At 37.8% G+C, this 26,942-nt stretch overlaps 1 protein-coding gene across 4 annotated transcripts in view; it reads right to left on the bottom strand.

Moving 5' to 3' along the window:
* Window positions 1-3,160: 3,160 nt before the first annotated feature.
* Window positions 3,161-26,942, bottom strand: part of UBE2V2 (ubiquitin conjugating enzyme E2 variant 2) — a 30,257-nt gene continuing 6,475 nt past the window's right edge. For 2 of the 4 annotated variants that reach the window (XM_014936970.1, XM_014936971.1), the window contains exons 2-3: window positions 14,245-14,390; window positions 3,161-4,045 (exon numbers count right to left, since the gene is read on the bottom strand). In XM_014936970.1, coding sequence (XP_014792456.1) covers window positions 3,899-4,045; window positions 14,245-14,390 — 293 coding nt within the window. In that variant the 3' untranslated portion in view covers window positions 3,161-3,898. Of the gene's footprint in view, window positions 4,046-10,818; window positions 10,945-14,244; window positions 14,391-26,942 lie in introns of all 4 variants that reach the window. The other 2 variants (XM_014936968.1, XM_014936969.1) reach the window with 2 other exon arrangements.

The following is a 26,942-nucleotide window of genomic DNA, read 5'->3' as shown; positions in this document are numbered from 1 at the left end:
ACCTCTCCCACAACTGTTTCATTACATAGACTTAACACAGATGCATTAAGAAGCTTTAAAGCTTTTGGTTTTAAATTATGATTTTTATTATTAAAAACCCCAGGGATTCATCATGTTCCTCCAATAGCTCCCCACCTTCCTAGCTTCACAAGAGAGTTCTGAACACATTAGTTGAAAAAAATTAGGAGAAACATATTTTGTCCCACTGCTTCACTTCTATCTGGAACTTTACTTGCAAAAAAGACCAACAGGAGTTTAAAGTCACCTTTTTTTTTTGTGACAGTAGCATGTATTCAGGCTTGCTTAATAGCAGTTTATTCCTCCTCCTCCAGCAGTTGAGACAAGCCACACCAGGGGCAATCTGGCCATTTCCAAAAAACTAGAGGTCAAACTAAAAACAAGTAGTAGTCAGACACCCTGCCTGTCGTAGGATGACTACCAGGGGGCCTGCCCATAGCGTAAGGGAAGCACAGTAAATATTTTTAGGCCCTGAATTATTGTCCTGAAAGCTATTAAATAGGAAATACATTTCAGCCAACTCACCATGTAAGTAACCATGTAAAACACAAATACTTGTCCAAATTACACAGTTTATTATTATTGATCAAGTGTCATAGGATGCACTAAAACTTTCCTTTAGGTGTCCCCTATACAACAGCAAACATTTAGAAGGAATGCACATAATGGTTGAGGGGTTCCCTCCTGCCTCTGGCTGGCCGGGTGTCCAGCATCCCCAACTTGCCTTCAGGAAGGGGAGCGCAATGGAGGCCGTTGGTAGGAGCACACCTCGCGACACGTCCCAGACTTTATTACCAATGAGTAAGGCACATTGTTTGTGACACAGATATTTCCACAGGCTTGTTCATTAATAGCTTCAGCTGTACGAAGCAGGAATCATACCATCTTTGAGTTTTGGGGTTTTTTTTTTCTCCTTTGTTTCATAGTAAACTTCTCCCTCCCTCAACCAACCAAAACACAAGAGCTTTGGCAACGCTTCAGAGCACAAAGCTGGTTTAGATCCCAGTTGATGGCCACCAACATAACATGGATTTTCAAATGCAATTTGAAAAAAACCCATTATATATTTAGCAATTTCACACTTCAACCCTCATACAACTGGCTTAAAATGGTGCTCTGCTTTGCAAGATGTACAAATGCAGTTTTGAGAAGAAAAAGAATACACATTTGTTAACCGCAGCAAATTCAAATCTTGCCAAAAGAACATAAGACAACTTAAATACTTGTAAGGGGAAAATTAAAATTCTGGCATCTAAGCAGGTTACCTAAAAGAAACCACAAGAACATGAGGAAACAAATTACCAAGTAAATACTGATCAGACACGGTTACCTGTAAAACAACGTAACCTTTCTGGAGGAGAGTAAGCAGCAGTGCTTCAAAATCTTCTTCAGACATTAAAAACAGTTTTGAGGAGAATCTCGACTTTATGCAGTAGTCAAAGACGTTTCAAAAGTTCATAATCAATTACACTTAGACTTGTTCCAGCATGAGCAAAATGGAAACCCAACACACTTAAAATCACTGCAGGAATATTTTTAGTCATCCTTTATATTACATACCCTGGTGTCAGAGATCAGGTCAACTCCCTCCACCAGGTGGTTTTCTATTTTCCTTCTGCAAAAAGACCCTACTTACAGCTGGATATGCAGATTTTCAGAAATACAAGTGGTCAGAGTACAGACAAGGAGGAATAACTGTTGAGGGATCAACTTGCGCCACGTACAACCAAGCAACCAACCAACCCTTTTTCATGCTCTGCGAATAAATCGGTCTCTTAAATTACGTTAACACCCACATAATAGTCTACAAGTATTTCTCATTCTCTCAATGGTTTACGCTGAAATTTTCCCAAAAATTCACATCTCAGAACTGCACAGTTCCATTACTTTAATTGATTAAATATAGATTAGCAGTGTTAGTGTAAGAAAAAAAATTTAATGGCACCAAAATCATTCAAATTAAATCAAGTAAGAAAACGTTGCAATGCACTTCAGCCAAACCGTCACAAATGATATGTTATATAAATACAGACAGGAGGTATCTGGCAGCTACAAATCCACCAATTCTGGAAGTGTCCAATTTCTCTAAAAAGCATAAACTGACAAATACTAATTAAACCTTTCCATTAAAAAAAAAAACCAAACCAAAAAACACCTAGTTTATTGCTTTTAAAGGTTCATTCTTTACATCAGAAACAGGCAAAGGCATATCAAAGAAAGTTACCTGGTTGTTGATGGCTTTTGATTATATTCACTTTTTCAAAAGAACCACTAAATAAAATTTTGAATGCAAACAGCTGACCGGCTCCCAACGTTACATGTTCTCACCCAAATGAACTAAGGCTTGTGCTTTCCAAGAGGGAAAGAAGGTATAATTTCCAAAAGGATAGCATTAACTACTTTCTTATGAGAAATCAGTACGGAACTAAAACCAGTGTTCCCACCAGAGAGAATACATTGAAAAAACAGACCAAGAATTGCAGGAGAGGCAGGAAAGCATTCGAGCTACGAAGACAGCCGTGTCACGGCATATGATACATGGAATGCAGATGGAAATGGAAATACGATGATCTGTACCGTGGGTGTAATTTTTATTAAAGCTTCCTGAAGTTTCTTTTTTTTGTGTGTGTGTGTATGTTTCAGAAAAGGCAAAAGTGGAACAGACATGAAAAAAGGTAAGAAACACAAAAGAGGAAAAAAACGCAAGAAAGCAAGAATTAAGACAGTAACTGCAAAAGCAAGACAAAGGACTGAGAAGTAGGACAGACTTCAGCAATGTGGTCTGAAAACTGCTCAGAGGTCAAGTAGGGAAAGTCAAAGTTATGCTCATTTCTCAAAAGAATCTGGAGGGGAGCTGAAGGGGAGGTGGGTAGAAGAGGGTTTTTTTTGTTTTTATTTTGGGGTCAGTGTTGTTTTTTTTAAAAGTAATACATACATACACAGTGCAAGCTTGTCTAGAGAAGTTGTACTACAGACCACAGAACTTACTCCCCTGCAACAAACGGAACACCTTGACCTCTCAAGTAAACTAAGCATACAAAAGTGTAAGAATAAAAGGTGCATGTAAAACCAGCAGCAATATTATGTTTGGCTTTCCACTACTTCTGCAAGTTACTGTACATATATTACATCACTATTATAGAAATGGCACAGCCTCAGACACTTTCCACATTTTATTTACATTTTAAGACTAACTTTAATCTCAATCACATATCCATACATTTCCTTTGTTTCACTAAAACTTAAATGCATGGTTTATTAGAACAAAGACTGTAAACAAATATTTGCCATGTCCGATACATGTAACACACAGGAGCTGCTTAACAGAAATTAATCCCCCCATTTTATAAATACAGGTATCAAAACAATCTTGAACATACTTTGTGACACTACTAGTAGTCGGCACCCACACCCTTGCAAAATTAAACAAGATGAGCAACGGTATTCACTGTACCTGCTACTTTAAAACAAATTTAACTGCAGCTCTTTTACTAAGCAAGATGGATAAAGCATGCCATTTATATTTTGCCTTCTCAAGAGATTATTTTCAGAAACATATATTATTCCACAGCAATCTGACACTTTCTGTCATGCTTTCATCTTGTAAAACCTGAATTCCAATTTTAGGCTATTTCAGGCTTATACTTAAATGACAGTGCCTCAATAAGAGAAAAAAATAATTGTGCTGCCTTTTTCTCCCATAGTGCCTGAAAACATATTGGGCATACATATATTATATATATTCTTACAAATGTCCAGGTCATGTATACCAGCTGAAATTCTTTTAATGTGTGGGTGTTTGCATCGTGAGATTTAATCAAGACATTAACATGAGTAGAAGGTTGTTGTTTTAAGACAGAAGTTTGAGAATCAGCTAAAATTAATTGTTGTAAGTTTGTCCCTCTGGAGGTTGTGGAAGCTTCATATTTTCTTTGGACATCATTAGACGTCTTAGCTCTTGAAGTACAACTTTAATGCTATAAGAATTTTGCCATTTTGCTAACACTGGTATGCTCCGTGCATCCACCTGGAAAAAGAAGAGAGAGTTGTAAGTTATGAGGAAATACACAAAAACTCTACATAAAAAACTGCTTTGACCTAATTTTTTTAAGAAAGGGCCTAAGCGTTCCCTGACACTTTCTCTGTTGCATAAGGTCCCTGTGTTCATAAAATACTTTAAGGAAAACAATCACATACTTACACACAGATACAGATTCTGCAATAAAATCCATGCAGGCAGACCCTTCCATCTGTGCTGCTACTAATATTAGTGAGAAGGGGTGGGGGGGAAGAGGAGATCAGCAAAGCATTCACTGCAAAACTGGAGCCGTATCTTGTAAAATTTATTAATTTATTTCAAATTACCCCCAAAAAAGAAAAAAGTAATCACCTTCATTATGCCAGTATATACACTTGGGTTTTCCTCAGTTCTTTAAAAGAACCTGCAACACAAGAGTCCGTAGAATACCTTTCTAAAGGAAAGCTTCCTTTGTTTTTCCCTTGCTACAAGTATCTTTAGTGATTTATTTCACATCAATATTACATGATGCTTCTGATATATTGAGAGTTACTAAGGAAACTAATAAAGTGCTTGAAATATTGAAATAACCGATTCATAATGTTTGGACATTTCTTAGTTCTTTGCATCCTTCTTAGAGTAAGTCATCTTACGGAGCCGTGAATATTACTGTACATCACTTACCAATTTGTATATGAACTGAAAGGAAAGGACATGGGACTTCTCCTATGCGTTTATAAAACCTGTGGGACAATTTACACAATTATATTATAACAGGGAGGTTTCCATAGGAAAGTCAGCAATTGAAAGTCAGCTTGGGAATTGTTTTGGCAGCAGGTAAGTCCTGGCCCTGCAAGGAGGAACTTAATAAGACAGAGGGGCCTACAGCTGTGCAACTGCAAAGCAGGCCCATGGGCAGGAACAGGGCTATTGCACGCTACTGAATTCCATTGGCAGAGTAGCACAGGCAGTTCACACGGCTATAAAAGTGCTGGAAACCCCTGCTTTATGATTTAGGCAGCATAAAACATCAAGAAGTTTCTTATCCCATCTTAATTAGGGCAAACTGAAAGAAAAAACAACACTGGAGTCAGAAATAAGAACGTTAACACAGACACTTTATTTCTAGATCGTTCGAAGCGAGGCTGGCTATTTTCAGAGCACCAGATGAGGCTGAACCTTTTTGTAGGAGGAACTTGAGGTTTGTATGCTGGCTCGGGCAGCTACACCAACCCAAGAAACTTCTGCTCCCTCTCACTAAAAGCACTTGTTCCTTTAGCAGTGCTACTGCCTGTCAGCTGAGGTGAACCACGAAATCTACGTGGAGCTGCTTTCTGACCTGAACTGATAGAACCCACCCAGTTTGAAAAAAAAACCACCTTGGAAAGAAATCCCTAACAGGACCCTTAATCCAATTCACAGCTCAGCACTATGAGCATTTCTCTTCACACAAATCGTGTTCTGCTCAGAGTTGAGAACCCCTTTAAAGTCAGTAGAGCTGCCAAAGACAGCATATAATCAAACCACAGTAAAAAAGACAGTCATATTACCTAACAGCTATTGCAAACATTAATAGGAAGAAAAGGAGCGTCAAAAGGAAAGCTCCGTTATGCAGCAAGACCATGCCAGTTTAAAACAAGCATGAGTATGAGTAATACAGAAAGGTTTTGAAAGTAATACTGGTCAGACCATCACTGCAATTCCTGGACTACTACTATTTCTTTTTTAAGGGGATATTTGGTTTAATGTGGCAGATAAGAGGCAATATCAGAGCAGAACAACCTTGCAACAGGAAAATGGGTTCTCTTTTCTTAAAGAGCAGACTATTAGATAAAACCACCAGTGAGTAAAAAGGGAAATTCTGATAAGAGATCACCAGTGTTATCAAGTAGCAGCTTAAGTAAGGCATCATTTAGCCTGAATCTTTGTTCTGAGGTACAAGCTCTTACAGATCCGTTCCTCTCCAATCCTTCTAGATAAGATTAAAGGAGGACACTCCAGAGTTTCTATCCAACAAGCTTGACTCAATAAACTAGGAACAACATGGATTCATTTCAGAAGTTAAAACAGTAAATATCACACTACTCAAAACTGTTCTCCATATAGAAAATGCCACGAGAAATGCACAAAACCACCGTTTTTCCTCCTGGAGTCCTACAGAAAGAAGAAAAACTTCAGGGTGCATAAGCATCACGGTAAGAAACAAGGGCTCAGTTCTTACGTTCACCTAGCATATAGCTGCAGACGTTTAAGAGCTTATTTCCCCTGTCTCTCACACAGACACTCTTATTAACATTTGTTAATACTTCACTGCATCTAACCTGACATCCTCTTCAACTTAGCAAGATGGAAAAAAATGTGAGAGTTCTCCCTGAATGCTTTGGTGGAAGTCCTTTGGCAGACCGGTAGTTTAAAAAAATCTCCATGTCAGTCTGAATTACAATACTTCCTACCTAAAGTAGCTGAGAAGTGTTCATATTATATTTCACTGGCCTGCCAAAAAAAACCAAACCAACAACCCAAACCAAAACAAAAAACTCCCAATAATCGCCCTGAGAAAAACAGGGGAGAAAAAAGCCACAGCATCAGGTAATGGTTGCAACAGAAGATTCCCAACCATTCCCAAGATGTGCACTTATTTGTGGCAACCCACGTGATAATAAACTGTTTTAGAAGACCACTGGTAAACCAACATGGATAAGAAGAAAGAGGTAGTTTTAGATTTTGGTAGGTTTGAGAAAGAAAATGAATATAATTATCTGTTCAAATAAAGAAAGGGTTAGCAAAAAATGGCCGGAAAGGCAGTTGCTCAGGGACTCCACAAATGAGTATCTTCAGCCTGGAAATTCTGTTTTCATACCATCTTCCTTTTCCTCGCTTCTCCTCAACTGTGCCTTTGTCATCTCTCTCAAGTCTGGAGACGTGCCTCAATTACAGCACATGGCAGTCAATCACCAGTGCTGTTCAAACAATGCAATTCTACATATGCTGGCTGTACTGGAATATGAGACCCAGGCACTTAGAAGTAAGCTCCTACAGCTTTCTTTCTTGGTTGGGAATTTGTAGCAAAAAATTCACAGACTGTAAACTCCACTTTAACAATGTTAATGCTTTCTGAGTAAAGACTGCTAAACATGACATTTTTGTTGCTGTTTATCTCAAATGTCTTTTCTGCAAGTCACCAACCTTTTTCATGACATCTTGCAGCAGTAAAGATTTTGGCTCAGGTTCTGGTTTTGGTGTCGCAGAATTTATTTCCAAGTCAGTGCACCATAAATTCATTTTATGAATAACAATTATAAGATATTTGGAAGAATGACACAAACTAGGTTCAAATCACACAAAAGCATTAGGTAACACTTAAGTACATAACCTGGGTCACAGAGGAAGAAATTTCAAAGTCACATAAAAGCTAGTAAAACTGCTGAAGACTATTTTATTCTGGGGATACACCACTGTAAATCTTTAAACAATAGCAAGAGAAGCAATATATGTAATGCATAACTGTTTTAATTCCAATTGTTTAGAAAAAAAATAATTTTACACAATGTTGCAAAGTATTCAGTGTTCATATGTTCCCAATATCTTTAAGGAGTAGCAAACTGCTTAGTCCGCAATAAACATACTCAAAGCAGTAACTGGACAACAGTTTACAGATTTATAGCTGACAGAGTCCCAAGTGAGTTTAAAGGAAACAAGTATTTCCAGCTGCAAATTGTATTTAAACAAACAGAAGTGATTAAAAATCCTGCAAGACAGACTGCTGAAGAGCTCTCTCACAGATGCAAAAATTAGCATCCTCAAAAGACCATGGGAAAATAAATAGCAAGTCAGAATGCAACCTGTGTTTTATCAATACAGGATACACAAGTCTCCAAGAGAAAAGTCCCAGGAGCATCAAGAATGATAATTTAAAAACAATTTTACAGCAGTGATGCCATTAGCACATAAAGACATTCTGTCCAGCCCTTCCTAAATACTTGGACTAGCTTTTCTAAACTTAGTACCCTAATTCTGCACACAAACGAAGTAGCTCCATAGCCAAACTGAAAAGCAGAAAACCACAAAAACAAACATGCAGATAAGAAAAGGCAGGCAATTTAACGGAGTGACTCAGAGCACTTAAGTTTAGTCTTTTGAGATAACAAACTCCTGAAGTAGCCCTATCCTTCCCTGCACTGAATTATCGAACAGCAGTGTCTGGGATCCCTGAAGATACGCTGCTGATGGAGAAGTTACTTGCAAGCAGAAGGCCTCTCTCAGAATAATCAAACAAAAGGTCAGTAAACTTGTAACTGTCAGGAGAGATAATATCATCACACACACGTGCACTTGTTATGCAAAGTATAAAGGGACTTGTAAGTCAAGAAGGTTGAGAACCACTGCCAAGGAAGCAGTTTGAGACTCGCTGCCTTAGACCACAATTAACTCTAGCACGTACTCCTCTTCCCCCTCCACCATTCACACTGGGGGTTCTACTTTTCCTCAGGTGTCAACTGGCACACACCGCCTGTAAAGTGTTCTTTAAGAACGTTACAAATGTTTTGAGTAGTCTGATAATCCTATGACACACAATTTTGGTTGCTGTTTATCTTTTCCGCAGGTCACCAACTTTTTCAACTTTAAGAAGCGTGATTAAAAGCTGGCCACGTGTCAAAAAACAGGACTCAGAAGCATGGGTAATAGGGCTTGTCTGAAGGTAATACCCTGTCGTTCACTATGCAGCAAACTGCTTGTGATCTATTATATGAAAGATGATCAGAAAGCGAGACAGCAGCTTGGAAGAAACACCAAGGAACTAAAATAGGAAGGAGCAACGTGAACCGTTCCAGGGATGCTGAAGGTGCCTCCAGTTTATCTGAAACATTTGGCACAACTCTAGTGGGAATAATGGTGAAATAAGCTAAAATGCAAGATACCAGGAAACTGGGCGCATTAAAAATTACACAATAAATGAGTTGTAAATTCATTAGTTATGAAAACTGTTTCTGTTACAAATCCTATCTAGTCCTATTTAAATCCACTAAAAAAAAAAAAAAAGTCTGTTTCTGTTACAAATCCTATCTAGTCCTATATAAATCCACTAAAAAAAAAGTTATGCATTTACATAGCAAATCCTCCATAAGATATACCAGTTTATAGAACTCTTGGGGGAAAATTGAATGAAGGTTCTCTCTAAGCTCATAAACTTATTAAAATCAAATTTTCCTGTTGCGATGATTGGATTTTAAGGGTGCTTCTAAAACCAGCAGGTGGATTTCTTGTCACAGTATTAACCCTGTTCCTCAACAAGCCAAAGAAGTGTAGACTTCTCCAAACAGATTGGTTTGGGAAATACCTGCCTTTGGGCTCTGCAGGTCTGAGACTCTGCTTCTGGAAACCAAGACCTACGCTCTCAGGCACGCACAGGTGAAGCAATGAGAGCATAATTCCTTTCTGATCCACAATAATACATGTTATTAGGGAGAGGTATGAAAATAATATTACAAACACACCAAAAAAGCTCTTCTGCATTCCAGATTTGCGGCTTTTGCTAGTCACCACCTCTTAATAAACATATAGTTATAAACAAGGCACAGTTGTGATGAAGGGCAACAGCTGGATTGTCGACAGCCATTTCAGTAAGATCTTCAGGTACAGTAACATTGTTGCCTATCCAAGAATTATTTTCAAATTAATTTTAGATTATCTCTTAAGTGTTAGTGCACTGGCTTGGGATGACCAACCAGTACACTACAATACCACCTACCGCGGCTCAAACAAATCCCTGAGAAACTCTCCCTCTGCTATCATCATTGAAATACTTAAGCTTCACATTTCAGTACTGTTAATTACACAAATGCAACTCCGTTTTTCTTTTAAATCCTGCAAATTATTTAAAATCTGAAGATGCTCTCTGACTCACCTTTAAGTATCACCTTAACCCAATTATTTTGCATTCACTAAAGACAAACATACACACAGACAAGTGTGATATATTATTGTATGTCCTGCTGATACACACATATACCATTGTAAATGCAAGACAGCTCGTCCCTCTTTTCACATGAGGTACTTCTGACTGAATCACAGGATTAAAGTACCCAGTGAATAATGGAGTAACAAACTTGCTTGAGCTGCTGCCATTGCTCATGTACGTGAGCTCCCCCCACCCTAAATGCAGGATCAGGGGAAGTAACTTATCGCAAATTGATCTTAAAATGAAAGTGATTACCATCTATATCAAAATATCCTAAGACTGAAGCTCAGAATCACCTTGGATTTGAATAAACTCAGTATAAAGAAAATAAAAGCTTAAATACATCAGTTCATTACAGATGAGTTACTACATCCAGAGTGAGACTCATCAGGAATAACCTCCATTTTTAATTAATGGAAACATCAGATAAAGTCTGTAATATTCCTGTTACAATATTTATCTAATCCCCTTTTATAGGAGTATTACAAGGGAAAAACGTACACACTGTTTAAATTATTTTTTTATTATTTGTTATTTTTTTCTGTTCAAAACTATAATCTTCAACTTCATTTTAAAGAAACAACTGTTCCAATACTATAAATAATGCTAATCTCATTGATAAGCCACTAAGAACGACTAACATTTTAAATACCTACAGATCTGAAGCAGTAGGCACCCAAAATTTGATTTAAACCAAGCACTTATATTGTAACATTTAAATATGAAAGCTCTGTCCAGCATGCATATTCCTCACCTGGGTTTTTCACAGAAATAATTTATAGTACAGATTAACAACATGGTTGATCTTACCATTTCAACTTACCATTCCATTGGAATTATTTATTCCATTCATATTAATTTTAGTTACAAATCTAACTGTAGGAGGTGCTTCTGGATATTTAGGTCCACACTCTACTTTCAGACTGTATATTCTGTTTTCATAGTTTGTCTAGAAAGCAAAGAGATAGACTAATGCATCTTACTGAAAGCTGAATATTAATTAAAAAAAAAAAAACAAAGCAACTGCAAGAGGAATAAAGATTAAGAAATATGAACTAGTGATAAATCTGTTAATATTATGTATAAACTGATGGTCTTGGATTATTGATTGATATTCCACTGCTTCTGTATATTGATTACTTGATGAATATGTATGAATTACACTACTTACTGACTACATCATACCAAAGTTTTAATAGAATACAATTATCTTTTTAATTCACATTTACTGTTATCCTTCTTTCCCCCCTGCATTCCCAAAACAACTTTGGAACAGTAGGGGGTTGAGATTAAAATCAAGAATCTTTAGGAAAATTACCGCTTTCCCCCATTAAAAAAAAAAAAAAATCTAACACTGCATAAAAATTGGAAATGGAGAAAGACAAGGATACCAATAACCCAAAAGTTAAGAGACAACCAAGAACAAGATGAAAATAGTATTTGCAAAAAACGTATCTGTAAGTAATTAACACTCCAGAAGATATTTAAGACTTTCATAGCTGAGGATTACTTGGTTTACTAAATGATTTATGAATTTTAATGTCCAAATTGACAGCTAGTTTGTAGAAGACACTACAAATTGACCATGGAACAGGTCACTCTAAGTGCAAATATATTTTGAGAAAGTCCAATTAGAAACAAATGTGGTTCTACCTTTTTTTTTTTTTCATTTTTTCGAGTAGGCCATGCACAAGAAGAAGTATCCATGGCTTTGCTGGTCACTGATGCACATGCCTCTGTGCTCCACAAGTCAGACAAACCAGTTTCTAGACCTGTCTTTCCCTTGGCACAACAGATACAGATAACACGAACTAAAACCAGTAACATGCCTCTCAACTTTCCAGAAGTAACAGCACTTCTGCTTTTTCAGTAATACTACATTGCCATAAGTAATGATACTTTAAAGCTGTTCTGCATCCCAGGTGTCATTCTCTCCAACTAGAAGTGTCAACCACACAGTGAAGTTATCAAAAGACAGTCCACTCTGCGATCAATTAAAAGGCAGAGCAGAAAGCAGACTACTGAAGCACCCTGACCATGTCCTCTGATTTGGAGAAGCCACAGAGACCAAGCAGCAAGTGGGTCAGAAAGAAAACAAGGCAAAGCAGGACATCTTTTGTTAGAAAAAAGGTTTTCTGTTATTTTTTTCCCATTAAAAGCTAAAGGCCCAATAAAAGTGACCTTGTCCTGCTACAGGTAACATAGCAGCTACCACAGCCAGAAAACACAGTAACAAAAATTCTCATTATTCACTCAGAACAGTTTCCTTCCCCTGAGAGGGATGCTGTCAGTTATAGTGGAAATAGACCAAAATGTATATACACTGCTCACTACTCTGAAAAATCAAAAGAACAGCACTCATTCTCATTCCTTTATTCCTATCCAGGTGGCTTCTCAATTCTGCTCAGTTTTTCAAGTCAGTTTTACCGCAATCCAAGCATCCCTGGCCAGTTCCCCCAAAAGCCTAAACACCCCTTCTTTTGTGGGTCAGAAAAATATCTCCCTTAATCCAAAACAAACCTTCCCCTTCTCCTTCCATCTTGGTCACTGATAAAGCAAGAAGCTTTCAAATGAAGCAAGAAAAAAAATAAATCAAAAACCCAACAACTGATAAGCAATTTTTGCACAGCTCTAGAGAAGCCACATAGGTGAAGAACTTCATGCTGTGGACAGCGTTAGCTACTTTCTCTGTGTTCTGCCTAACTGCACACTGCCTACACAACCGAGCCAATTCCAAAACCACCCATCTTCTATAAACCCTGAAACTGGATATGCAATACTTTTTAAGGTGTCTCCAGAGGGCTTGGGAGTTGGTGGCTTTCACTATCTACAATCACCACAAGTCATTCTGTCAGCAAGACTTCATGTCCCTGAAATGGCCCAAATTATTACTTGTGTGCACTCCTTCATAAAGAAAATAAAGTGACAGCAATATAAATTCAGGTAAATTTGAAGTGCTTCCCAGCTTGCTTTGGTTTTGTGGGTTTTTTTAAAACACATAGGTCCCTACATAACAATCATTCCCTTCAAAGATGTGTTAGGATTCTACCTTAGGTTGAACCAGAAACTAGTCAGAAAGTTCTGGAGTCTGTTTGGAGAGCCAGGGAGCCACTACTTTAATTAGTTTACAAGTTCTTTTGAAAACCCAGAAGACTACAAACTTTCTTCAAAATGTATTTAAACACTGTGATTGCACAGAAGCTAGTTTTCATAGCATACTGTCGTTGAATTCGTTCTCTCTCAAACGTACCCAAGTCTTTAGAGCTCAGCACAATTATGCAGATGTCCAAGACAGTCTGCCACAAATTGCAACTAACTCTGACTGCCAAGAGCAGTTTGAATCACACCAAATCTAACTCTGGAAGACGTTATCTTCACTGAGGCCAAATTCTGATGTCAGTTCATGTCTTAGATAGTTCTTCCAATAAGCCCTACTACTGAAGGACACACAAAATAGTAACCTCATGTTAGCAGTGAAAGACATATGCTTAACTTTGAGCTACTTGAAGTGCACTCATTTAAAGTTCTCATTTACACAGTGATCTTTTGTATCATATTGTAACTTCTCATGAGAAAGCCTGCACAGAAGTCAAGTAAAGGTGTGTCCACTCATATCTGATGAGGCTGATACTCAGGCACCAGAGACAATTACTTCTCTTGCAGGTTTTATCAGCCTAGATGACATTCTACAGCATTTAAAAGGTCAGAAGGATCTGACCTTTGTGTATGTATTTTATCTTATTAGAGGCAGTATAAAATTGCTTGGTCTTTAGGCATGATTCAACTGAAAAGCATAAACTGCTATACTGAAAGACTACTTGATAAAATTTGTGAAAGTTGAAAATACATTGCCAGTTTACTACAGAACTGAAATTACTAGGCACATATGATGAAACATGGAAAGACAGTTACCCTGCTTACTATACTATCACTGTACACTTACGTGCAGTAAGAGTGGAAATACAGACTGAATATACTCCTAACTCAGTAATAAATTTCAAATCACAACTGGCGTATAGAGAGACAGCTGCAGAACCATGTACCAGGGAAGGCCAGACTAAAAACACTAAAATGCCAGGAAGTGATGAATTCCAACATGAATATACAGTGTTTCTACAACTTAATGCATAGATTTTTAACTAATTCCTTAACACTGTAGCAAAGGAATTTTTTTAATTATTTTTTTATTTTTTGCAATTTGTATTGCCTACAAACTTAAAAAACCCCACTTTGAATTCATCACACTTACCCTCGGTGGCCCAATAATCATTCCTGTCCACCTGGTGAGTGTCATATCTTCATCATCTTCAAGGCCCCAGCTTACTGTACCATCACCTACTCCTTTCTGCCCTTCTTCAAGTTCTTCCAACAAGCGAAAATTACGAGGTACTTTAACTAGAGAAAAGGGAACAATGTAATCAATACTGCTGACATCGAGGAAATTTCATTGCTTTTATATGTAATGCACTAGCAACTGCTGAATATACTTTCAAAGCCAAACAAGTATTTCCTGTGTGAATTTATTTCACACTCAAATTGTTTAGAAGCAACTAACCACTTCACTAGCAGCTAGTTACTACCAAATGACAGCAATGCAAACTATAAAACAGAAAATAAGAAAGCTCTCTTCAGTTTGAGATGGCTTAATTCAGACTCTCTTTCCCAAGCATAGCACTGTTTACAGCCAGTACATTTAAAAAATCAATTCACTGTCTGTCAAGTTCTACTCAACTACAATCAATATGAAATTGATGTGGCAAATTCCCTCCAAAAATAAAGAAAGCAACATTTAACAGCAATTATCTTAATAAAGGCTAACTACAAGAGAAAGAACAAAATATTTTCACTTGATTTCATCTGATTAAAAAAGCAGCTTAGTATCTGAAAACAAATCAAAAATCAAGTCTTTTTTAATGTAGTAATTATTATTCCCACTTAACAGAGAAAAAAATACAAAGCCCAGAAACATTGATTAACTTATTAAAGAGAGATAATGACATATTCACAACAGAATATGAAGATGTACTGCCTCTAAAAAGAGCCAAGTAATATTCACTTACTGAGCTATAATTACTGGATTTTGATTATTATACATGAAAACAGACAGATACTGATAGGTATTAAACAAATGGATGCTTCATTTCTTTACATCACAAGCTAAAATAGTATTTCAGCACTGATGTAGAGAACAAAGCTAATTAACACTTGTGCAATCTTGGTATGCTTTTATTTTCAAACAAAAAATGCACAATGATGTAGTAGCAATATTACAACACAATAAAACTTCAGTTTTCTTATAGCTGCTTATAGCTGTTTTTTTCTTACAGCTACTTACAGCTATAGTGTTTTCCGTTATTTTTACTAGAGCCCCTTTCTTGTACTGGAAGAATCCAGGTACTCTAAAACTCTAAGACTGGGTATATACAAAGTTGTGAGCAAAGAATACATACTATGCAAGTTTGAAAGAGGTGGAGGTCAAAGATTTTCTTATAGCTGCTTATAGCTGTTTTTTTCTTACAGCTACTTACAGCTATAGTGTTTTCCGTTATTTTTACTAGAGCCCCTTTCTTGTACTGGAAGAATCCAGGACAAGGGGTAATGACAGCTTTCCAGTACCTTAAGGGGGCCTACAGGAAAGGTGAGAAGGGACTCCATCAAGGAGCGTAGTGATAGGACAAGAGGCAATGATTTTAAAAGGAAAGAGGGGAGACTTAGATTAGATTAGATATTTGGTAGAAATTCTTTCCAGTGAGGGTGGTGAGGCACTGGAACAGGTTGCCCAGAGAAGCTGTGGATTCCCCATCCCTGGAAGTGTTCAAGGCCAGGCTGGATGGGGTTTTGAGCAACCTGGTCTGGTGGAAGGTGTCCCTGCCCAGGGCAGGGGGGATCGAAGTCCATGATCTTTAAGGTCCCTTCCAACCCAAACCGTTCCATGATTCTATGAAAACTGTTTTCTATATCATTGGGATGTTTTCCATATCACTGGGATTTCAGGTTTTACCAACCCAAACCGTTCTATGATTCTATGAAAACTGTTTTCCATATCATTGGGATGTTTTCCATATCACTGGGATTTCAGGTTTTACATTATCCTAGTCTGTATTCCAAGCAGTCTCTTTTTTCTTTTTTTTTTTTAAGTAACACAGACGAGGGAAAGGCTCCTAAAAATTGCAGAAACAATTGTCTCCAAGTTCTCCAAATTCCCAGGGAAAAACATAAAGAATATAATATCAGGACAGCACAAGGAAATTATATCACTCATCTATGGCCTCACCTTCCTTCCTGCTTTGGTATTGCCACTTATCTCAGCACATAATGAGCTACTTCAGCTTGCTAACTGAGCAGAAAATTATACATTTTGGTTAGTCTCCTGACAGCTTAACAAACCAGCCCAGCTCACAAAGAGATCTGACAAGTACTAGCATGAAAGTGCAGCCATAGCAGCAAAAACTCAGATAACCTCCATGTAAAAATATATTTTAATGGAGTTAGACTACTGTGGAAGCTTGTTTTTACAGATAAGAGCGCACATATGATTACCTGAAAGTACTAACACAGTACATCAAGGAGAAGATAATTTCTCCATACTTTAGCGTAGATCCTTTTTAAAAGTTTCACTGACATTCATTTGCCCATTTCACTGGTCCCATCCTGGCTTGTTATTATAATTAAAACCGCACATTTACATATCTAATTCAGACTAGGGATAATAACTGACAATCACAGTTCTTTCACATTACAGAGGACAAGGTTTTTACTTTTGCTTCAGACTCTGATTAATGCTAACCTTTTAAAATAAGCAAACAAACAATCAAAAGCAGCAGGATAAACTTCTACTAAACTTCTTGTTTTGCACTGTATGACTGAATAGCTTTTGATTGGTACATGGAGCCCCATACAAACAAAAAAACCCTGAAATCAGGCCCCATCCCCAAACCCCATGTACTTCAGCATCCAGTGATTATTTTAGCCTATCCCAGTGGCTTAAATCCACCATTTCTCAGAATTCTTGTTCTGACTGCAGAACTTCAGATTTCTAGTTACCTCTTTAAAAAGGACATAAAAGAGAGCAGCAAACAGGCTCTATGTTTATTTCTGATCACCTGTTATCACCTTGCAGTGCAGCTGAGATGACCAAACTGCTCATTGTCAAGACAAGAGGTTCCATGCCTTCTCCCAAAACTCTGTTGCTCTTGCACTAACCAGGCTCTTCTATTAGCCAAACTGGCACACTAATTTAGCAAAAAGCTGTTTTTCCTTTAGGCAAAAATCAAATCCAACCAGTTAATCAACCAAATTGACTCAGGAAGAAAGATCAACAAATACCAGAGCTGACTGCTGTGTCTTTCAGTGCCTTTCTTTGCAAGCCAGGGGTGTGGAGACAAGGGAGCACTTTGTGGCAAAAAGCCCTTGGACTGGCTCAGTTGTATCATAAAATTGTATGACCTGACAGTTATTAGAAAAGAACAACCCCTTATGACTAACTGTCGTGTGTTCATCACATTTTTTCCACTACGTTGCCTGTGCACACTAGTCCCCTAACAGCCCAGAGGGAACAGTGAAGGACTTGGGAAACCTCCAGAACATCTCCAGAAAATAATTTAGATACGCTCTGAAAAGAGACAAAAACATCTGACAGCAAGTGCCAGGCTCCCCACACTAACTTTCCTATCAGTGCTAGAACTATGTAGCAAAACATTGGTCTGAAGTTAAAAATAAGAGTCAAAACACTTAGTGTTTTAAAAAAAACCCACCAAACAAACAAACAAACCTCACACCACCCTACTAAGATTCCAATTAAAAATAAGAGTCAAAACACTTAGTGTTTTAAAAAAAACCCACCAAACAAACAAACAAACCTCACACCACCCTACTAAGATTCCAATCCATAAAAAACCTCCCAGAAAAAAAAAAAATATATTAGTTCTCAAATAAAACTGGACCAAAGTTATGTTCAAATAGGATCTGTTTCAGAAAGTTACATAGTCCTACAACATTTGACTCTAATCCAGACAAAACAATTCACCAAATATTTGCCAAAGATTTTGAAATACTCCTTTACGGAATCTGCACAAGAGTATTTAATTTACAGAAGTTGGACAGTGAAGCAACATCCTTCTGTACTAGTTTGCAGCTTATCAGCAATAGGAAATTACAGAAACTCCTGTCCTTCAGTTGGCTACCAGACCTCAGGTGTACCTTCTGGAACAAGTAGTGGCAATCGAAGAGAGAAAGGCCCCTAGCTTTTCACCACCACGGACCTGCCAAATACTGTCCACTCCAACTCCACTTGCTGATGGGACCACTAACTGCCTTCAGGAAAGCACGGACAGAATCACACAGGGTTGGAAGGGACCTCTGGAGACCATCTAGTCCAACCTCCCTGCCAAAGCAGGTCCACCTAGAGCAGGTGGCACAGGAACACGTCCTTGCGGGTTTTGAATGTCTCCAGAGAAGGAGACTCCACCACCTCCCTGGGCAGCCTGGGAGAAGTTCCTGGCAGCCAGAAGTTCTGACCTGGCAGCCAGAAAGAAGTTCCTCCTCATGTTTAGGTGGAACTTCTTATATTCAAGTTTGTACCCATTTCCTCTTGTCCTGTCACTGGGCACCACTGAAAAAAGACTGTCCCCATCCTCTTGAAACCCACCCTTTAAGTATATGTATGCATTGATCAGATCCCCCCTCAGTCTTCTCTTCTCTAGACTAAAAAGACCCAAGTCCCTCAGCCTCTCCTCGTAAGAAAGATGCTCCAGGCCCCTCATCATCTTCATAGCCCTCTGCTGTATGCTCTCCAGCAGTTGCCTGTCCTTGAACTGGCTATAAAACCAAATCTTAACATGGACCCAAGAACAAGTTCTATCAGTAAACTACATGCTAACACAGCTAGGATACTGTCAGGGAAGCTATTCTTCCTGTCTGAGATAGCTATGTCAGGAAAAGTCTGTAGAACAAACAATTTTGAATGTATGAGTTTTGTCCATTGACTTCCACCTAACAGAAACTGAAAAAGTATGTATAGTTGGGTAACAAAAAGAAAAAACTCTCAAACCCCATTTAACAGCTTCAGAGTGGCAGAAAAATAAGTATTTTTTGATGACAGGGAAGAGGGGAGGGATGCAAATTCTAAGCCATAACACAATTTCTCCTGGGGCAGGGAGGGGAAGAAATACAAAATTCCAAAGAGAAACACACAGAAAATAACAGGTTCCTTTCAGCCTGAAAAACTCAGAATTCATCTTGCTCTGGACAAAATAAAGCAAGAAACTGAAATACTCTACTAACACCACCACCACACATCCACAAAAAGAACATAAAACAACCAAGGCCTTAAATAGGCCCTGAAATGGATGATGCACAAAAAGGAAAGGAAAGGGAAATGCAAAATGCTAACATATTCTATTCTGGCTGGAAAATAAAATTCCTGTGGAATTAAATTTTCGGAAGACACTCTTCTCTGAAAAAAATATTTTTTTAAAAAACATAAATGTATATTTTTGTTTGCCAGTTACTCTGCTCACATACTCTTTTGCCTAGTAAAATATTCTGGGAATACTCAGGAATAAAGTGGCTGACCTACTACCAGGAACCTACTATAAAGAAGAATTACCAAGTTCACTGTAATTACCTGAGGTTGATCACAGTAACCTGGCACCAAAAACCAGAGTATTTCTAATAAATTGCCTATTAATGAAGTTGGACATGGGAATCTGTCTACAAAAGAACTCCATTGTTACTATTAGTAGTGGAATGCAGCAATTCCGCAGTGAACATGGGGGGTTTTGTTTGTTTTGTTTGTCAAGAAAGTTACTACACACATAGTAAAAGCTCTGTTCCAATAACCAAGAAAACAACATGATTCTTGTTAAAGGCAAATAGACATTTTCAGTGAAAAACAATACTTTTTTTTTTCCAGTAACTATGAAAGCATCCAATTGCTGCTGTGGAACTCAATCGGTGAATCAACCCAATCATGTCATACTGAACATACATCAAGTCTGCAGTGAGAAAACTATACCTTCATTAAATGGTTCTGATACATCTTCATATTTCTGGTAATCGAAACTTCTGCTTTCTTAGAATTACAGGTACATCTCACTTCTTTAAACTGCTTTCCAACTGAGTTTTGATATACTTCAGTAAAATTCAAATTCATAATTCTGTGTATCAGTAGTATTCATAAAACTACATTTACTATACACTATTTCTCTCTACATTCCTTCAGCAAGTATGTCCCAAAGCAATGAAACTCGGGCAACAGAATATTCTGCATTAACAGTTTTGAGTTTAAATTGGGAAAGTACTACATCATCTTAAATGGTGAAATGAAGATACTTAGCAGCAACTTGTGGCCCATATACATTGATCAGGGTGGTGAGTAAAGCAGTAAGCAATCCCAGCATGTATGGATGAGACATCCATATAATGCAAGTATAATATTTTCTACAGGAACACTCCAGTCATCACTGATTTAGTCACATAAAAACAAATGCATTTCTATCAATGGTAACACAATACAGAAGGACTTCAATAAAGCCACTCAGTACAGACAGATCACAAAAAGAAAAGAGGGAAAAGAGACCCAGTAAGCACTCTGTGCTTTCAAAATTAATCATGGGCAACTCCTCGAAAACAATCCTGAATGCCACCTTCTCCATTTTGCTAGTGTCTGAAGTACGCGTTGTGTCAGATTCATTGAACAGTGTCTTGTCATAACTGTCTGCAATCGGCAAAGCTGGAAGCAACAGCAGTTTAGATCTGCAGCCTCGTGACAGCTAACCTAACTAAGCTTACGTGTGGAAAACTTCTAGGAATAGAAGTTCAAAAAGAAAAACAAGTCTGACATAATCAGGTAAAAATATATTTTCACATGAAATGAAATTATTCATCCCAAAAGAAACAAACAAACGAGACAACTCATTTTAGGAATTAACAAGAAAAGAGATTAGGAATAGGTAAGTTTTAACAGCTCAAGTAAATAGATGGACAACAATGGACACGTATAGAACAAATAGCGATTTATTCCATGTTTTCAACATTTATCATAATTTAGAGCCAGCTTTACTGCAAGCCTAAACATTAGAAAACTGCCATCTCACAAGAATTAAAGAAATTGCCTGTGCTCAGCAGAGCTGGTAAGAACTGAATCAGCTATTCCACTTCTTTGCAGAACTAAAGCTATCACTATATATATATATGGATATAAAACATGATATATTTCACTATGTAGGAGTTCTGTAACTGGTTAATTCCTTCTGCCCTTTACAATATCTAAAATTTAAAAAAAAATAAAAATTGAAAGGACACAGGCTGGAAGACTTCAAGTAGGAGGTGCAATTCTAGGAACTACATGGAAGTTTAAGTATGTATTTCATCAGTTCTGGGGTTTTGGTTTTTATTTCTTATGAAGGTACACCAGTTGGCAAGGAACATTTCCAAACAGGAAGCAAGGAACAGTCACAGCACTGTGAAAGTTATAAACCTTCATCTTGAAACCTACCTTTTGGTTAAAGCTAACTAAAGCAATATTCTTTTTCAGAATTACTGGTGATAATTTCTACTTATTCCACTTAAGTGAAATCTTACATTTCATAGAATTGTCTAGGTTGGAAGGGACCTATAAGATCATGCAGTCCAACCTAACTCTGATAAAAACCATCACTAAACCATGTCACTAAGCTCTATGTCAACCCATCTTTTCAATACCTCCATGGATGGTACTTGGTATCTGATATTGGTATCTTAACAGACACAGTTCAGAACTAAAGTTAGGCTGTATGAAAACAACTTCTACAGGAATTTCCTTTGTATTTGAGTCTAACCACTGCCATAAGCTTTCTATATATAGCTTATATTAGGAAGGCAGCTAATGAGAAACCATGTTAATACAACAGAAGCCTCCATCATTTATGGCAACCCAGCACATAAATTTTGGCTGAGGGGAAAAGGTCTGGAGGGGTGTAAGGGTATTTCTATCTTTAGGGTAGGGCACAAACACTAGTATTTAAAAAAAAAAAACAAAACCAGTAATTTTACTGAAGACAGAACACAGGTTTACAGAAGCAGATTTTTTTCACCCTTACATTCAATTTCATTATGCACATTCCTAATATTAAGACACCATCAGTTTTTTACTAGCAATCATAATCTAAAATGATAAATACTAAACAGAATGGTATTTGCATGTTGACCTGTTTTTTCACTAGTAGTACTGTGTTAAGTCGTATTAAATGCAAATTTCAAAGTTCTCCATCTCATACTTTGGGTTCAGCTGCCAAATACAACACAACAGGTCTTCAAAGGAAAACAGAACTTATTTTATATTTGCACATTTAGAGGTAGGCAGACTAACTGGGAAAGGAAAGGCTGTGAGCACAAGTACAGTCCACTGCCTGCCAGCAACCACTTTCAAGGCTGAGCCCACCTCAGCAGCATTTGGTAGTATCCAATTCTCTCATTTACATTTCAGATACCTCTTACCAGCTGCACTCACAATACAGAGAATGTAGTATATAATGATGGACAGTCCCACAAGGAAGGAGATAAGGTAATACCAGTTTGCTTTACAGGGCCCCAGCTTACATTTAATCAAAAAAAAAAAAAAAAAAAAGAAAAGCGTATTTAAACACCAGAAAATCATAATAAAGCTTTCAATATATGAACAATAATAAAGTTTATTTAATTTGGGGGGTGAAGGGTGGAAATGTATAGGCCAAACAGGGTTTAAATGTTAGCTCTTTATAGAAAAACACTGAATGAAACACTGATGAGATATTAAATGATTCAACTGTCTTTCCATATGTTTTAGTATATGAAGTGATAAGATGAAAAATGACACATTGTGATGCTTATCAAATTCAGAATTTTATTACTATTTCAATTTTGTACAAAACAACATAAGGCAGGAAGCCAGCAAACAGAGTTTAGAAAAGATATCTGTCACTTCAAAAACTACCAGCAATATTAATTGTGATTTAATAGTTCAAAGAGTCAAGATTTTATCAAAGACATCTTTCCAATTTCTCTCCTCAGAAAAAAAAAAAAAAATAACCACCAAACCCAAACTTTTTAAGTACAAATTAACCCCACTATTACAAACATAAAGCTATATAAAGGTAAAAAGCCCTAAAGGAAAGGTATAGTGGCAGATAGGCTCAATTTTTTAATTGAATGCTCAACTTTTCAATTTCAAACCTGAAATTGTGCTAGCAGAGATGAAAAAGGGTTTCAAATACATACTTTTAAAGCTATCTTTTAAAGTGTGATGTAATTTATTTTTATTTCTTTTCAGATAAAGGGACAGGAGAAGTGGGAGCCTAGAGGAACCCAGCAGAGGCCAGTATCTCCCATCATGAAATAGCTTTCACAGGGTCTGCTTTAATAGTAAGACTACGATGTGTGACCCAGATAAGGCCAGTAGCATCAAGGATTTAGTTTAGCAAAGCTGTTAAAGCTGTCTAAAACGGGTTACAAGCCATTGATTAGCAAACAGTTCTTCTGAGACTTGCAGGAAGGTCCTTTCCAACATGACTCAGCACCCACCCTCCCTCCAAAACATAAAGATCCTTTATCTGTGGTGAAATAAATAACGTGATCCATTGTTATTCTTTCAGTTATACACGTAGCAGCCCTGAGGAAAGGGACTTGGGGGTTCTGGTGGACGAGAAGCTGGACATGAGCAGGCAGTGTGCAGCTGCAGCCCAGAAGGCCAATCGCATCCTGGGCTGCATCAAAAGAAGCGTTGCCAGCAGGTCCAGAGAGGTGATTCTGCCACTTTACTCTGCTCTGGTGAGACCTCACCTGGAGTATTGTGTGCAGGTCTGGAGCCCTCAATACAAGAAGGACATGGACCTGATGGAGAGGGTCCAGAGGAGGGCCACAAGGATGATCAAGGGGATGGAGCACCTCTGCTACAAGGACAGGCTGAAGGAGCTGGGGTTGTTCAGCCTGGAGAAGAGGAGGCTCCGGGGAGACCTAATAGCAGCCTTCCAGTACCTGAAGGGAGCCTACAGGAAGGCTGGGGAGAACCTGTTTAGAAAGGCCTGTAGTGACAGGACGAGGGGAAATGGCTTCAAGCTGGAGGGGAACAGATTTAGATTGGAGATTAGAAGGGGGTTCTTTACTGTGAGGGTAGTGGAGCACTGGAACAGGTTGCCCAGGGAGGTGGTTGAGGCCCCATCCCTGGAGATATTCAAGGAGAGGCTCGACGAGGCCCTGGGCAACCTGGTCTAGTTGGGGGTGTCCCTGCTGACTGCGGGGAGGTCGGACTAGATGACCCTTGGAGGTCCCTTCCGGCCTGGGAAATTCTATGATTCTATGATAAACATACACTTATGGATATAATCAGCAAATGTACCAACTGCCACATATTTAGTCACAAGAACTGCCATTAAACTATTTTCCTACATTATTTTTGCAACACTCACATTTCAGCCTGCTTTTTTCTACATGCCATGGTACTCAAAAGTTCAAATTACTTGATATTTACATGATCACATATTCCATTTCAGCGAGAAGAAAGAAAGCTTACAGTTTCTTTCTTGAAAAAGCTCTAGTTTATATGAATAAACCTGGACATTTTACTAAGACTATAGTGGTATCCTGAGTAAAGGACACTATTTTTACATGTACTGGGAAAAATGTTTTTTATTTACTCAAGCAAATTGCAAACACACTTATCTCTCCAGTTATGAATAGTTAAAAATGCAATGAAAGGAGGTGGGAGTTTTTTTGTGCGGTTTAAATATGTCTAATGCAACATCTATCTAGATGTTAGACATAATTTTTCTGACAATTTTTTTTTTAAATCTAGTTGATCCTAGTTCTCAACCTTCTGAAATAAAGGATTCATTTAGAGCTCTGAAGATATAAGTGTTGAAGTTTCCATTTGTTCCAAAATGCTAACTGGGAATGATTTAGAGTCACGTACTTAAAGCACCACACATTTTTGAAAAGGCTCTAAAACAGAAGCTCATGTTATTCAGAACCAGTCTGACAGCTTCACAGTCATAAATTTTTGCACTGATGTACTGATTTTATTCAAAATATTGTTTGAATAATATCTCATTAGTGTCTTCCAAATGACAAATACAAAGAAAAACACTGTTTTGGGCAGGATAGCATATAGCAGAACCCTTCTGAGTACAGCTTAAATCAAGATTATTTTCAACACTTTTCTCGCATAGCACCTTCTTGTCTTTCTGTAGTCCACACTGAGATTCCCATGGGCTACTTGAGACAGCAAGGCAACAAAACCTAAGTGATACGAGTAGCTGAAGCTGATCTAGTACTCTACATATAAAGTTTTAGTCAGGATAAAGTACAAGTTATAGCCTAGGAAAAAACATGTAAGAGTAGGGAGAGATAGGAGGAAGAGTCTGTCAACAAAATGAGGCTGAGCAGTCTCACAGCATGTACTTAACATTGCCGTTGGAGAAATCTTCCATAAGGCAAAACACAAACAAATATGTATGTAATTCAACTCCACCAACTACTCATAAAACTTGGAAATCTAATTCTCACACATGAGAAGCTTTCTCATCTGTGCTTAGATTTATAGTATGGACCATCTGCCTCCAAATGCTGAAAGGCGCATCTTCCTGAAACTGTGTGTGTTGCATCTCATCCAGGCTAAAATTTTCCAGAATGGTATGGAATCGTTTAGATAACGGGCTTTAATAATATGCCTGGTGACATCCTTAAATTTCAAACTCTTAAACAAACAGAAGATTACAAAGTAGGCCACTTTTTTTATCTCAGAAGTAAGGTGTTGAGTCTGTGAGCATACTCTTACAAAGCTACTGTGGCAGAAAGACTTAAGTTGAGGCTTAAGGTGTTGAGTCTGTGAGCATACTCTTACACAGGCAGAAAGACTTAAGTTGAGGCTAGTATTTTAAGGCAGTTGTGAAATACCAGTGAGAGAGACAGGAAAACAGTACGCACAAAGTCCGAGAAGTAACAGAGTATCTTGCCTATATATGCCAAAAAGTTGGAAAGAACTGATGGGCTATATATAGTTTAAAAGTCATTTATAAGCTAGATTGTTCTTAACCCAGCTGAAGCACTTCTAAATTATTTGTGGCTTGTCAAAATGTTTTTAAGCAGGCAGAACAATCCCAGTTGCAATTCCTTGTGCATAGGAAAGGATGGAAAAATGCCCCACACAGTGCTTGCTGCCTCCCAGAATACAGTATTTTACTTCTTTTGTTTTGTCTGATTACTTGCAGCTTCAAGAAGTCTGTGCTTACAGAGCTAACATTATAAATACACAGAGCAAACTTTGAGGACTGTAAAATTCTAAAGAGCTTTTAAACTGACGTCTCAGACAGGTTCTGGATAAGCGAACAATGTGATGAGAGCATAATAGAGGAAAGGGGAGGGAGTAATACATCTTTGAAGGTAAATACGTACTTAGATATGAAACAGACAACTATTTCCTCCACGAGGGGGGAGGGAGAAAAACCACCACAACAAAAAGAGGGAGGAAACAGGCATCCAGCAAGTCAGAGGGGAAACAGAAGCCTATTTGTGCCGAATTTAACACACGTTTTCTATATACAAAGCTTAAATTATACTATCTTCTACATGGAAAAAAATAGTGTTTAAAACATTACTTCTACATCCCACTTACGAATAAATTCCTTTATTAGTCCTCTGAATAGCTCTTAATATCTAGAGGTCTCTGCACAGGCTATGGTGATCCATCAATCTATCCCACTAAGCACAGAACAGATAGACATCAGCTTGATTTTGAATGGGTAAGAGTTTCAAAGGATTTAAGGGAAAGCATTACAACACCCTATCTCACATTAGGGAATCTTTTTCAATGGAGAATTCTAGGGGGGAAAAAACAAACAACCCAAACAAACCCAAACTTTAAAACCAAAACAAAAACAGCAACAAAAACCCCAATCGCCAGCAAAGGTAACAGTTAGTCCTTGCTTCACAGCT

Source organism: Calidris pugnax, unplaced genomic scaffold (genome assembly GCF_001431845.1).
Source record: "Calidris pugnax isolate Ruff unplaced genomic scaffold, ASM143184v1 scaffold51, whole genome shotgun sequence".
NCBI lineage: Eukaryota > Metazoa > Chordata > Aves > Charadriiformes > Scolopacidae > Calidris > Calidris pugnax.
Note: the sequence above shows the minus strand (reverse complement) of the source record. Positions and strands in the feature narration are given on the sequence as shown.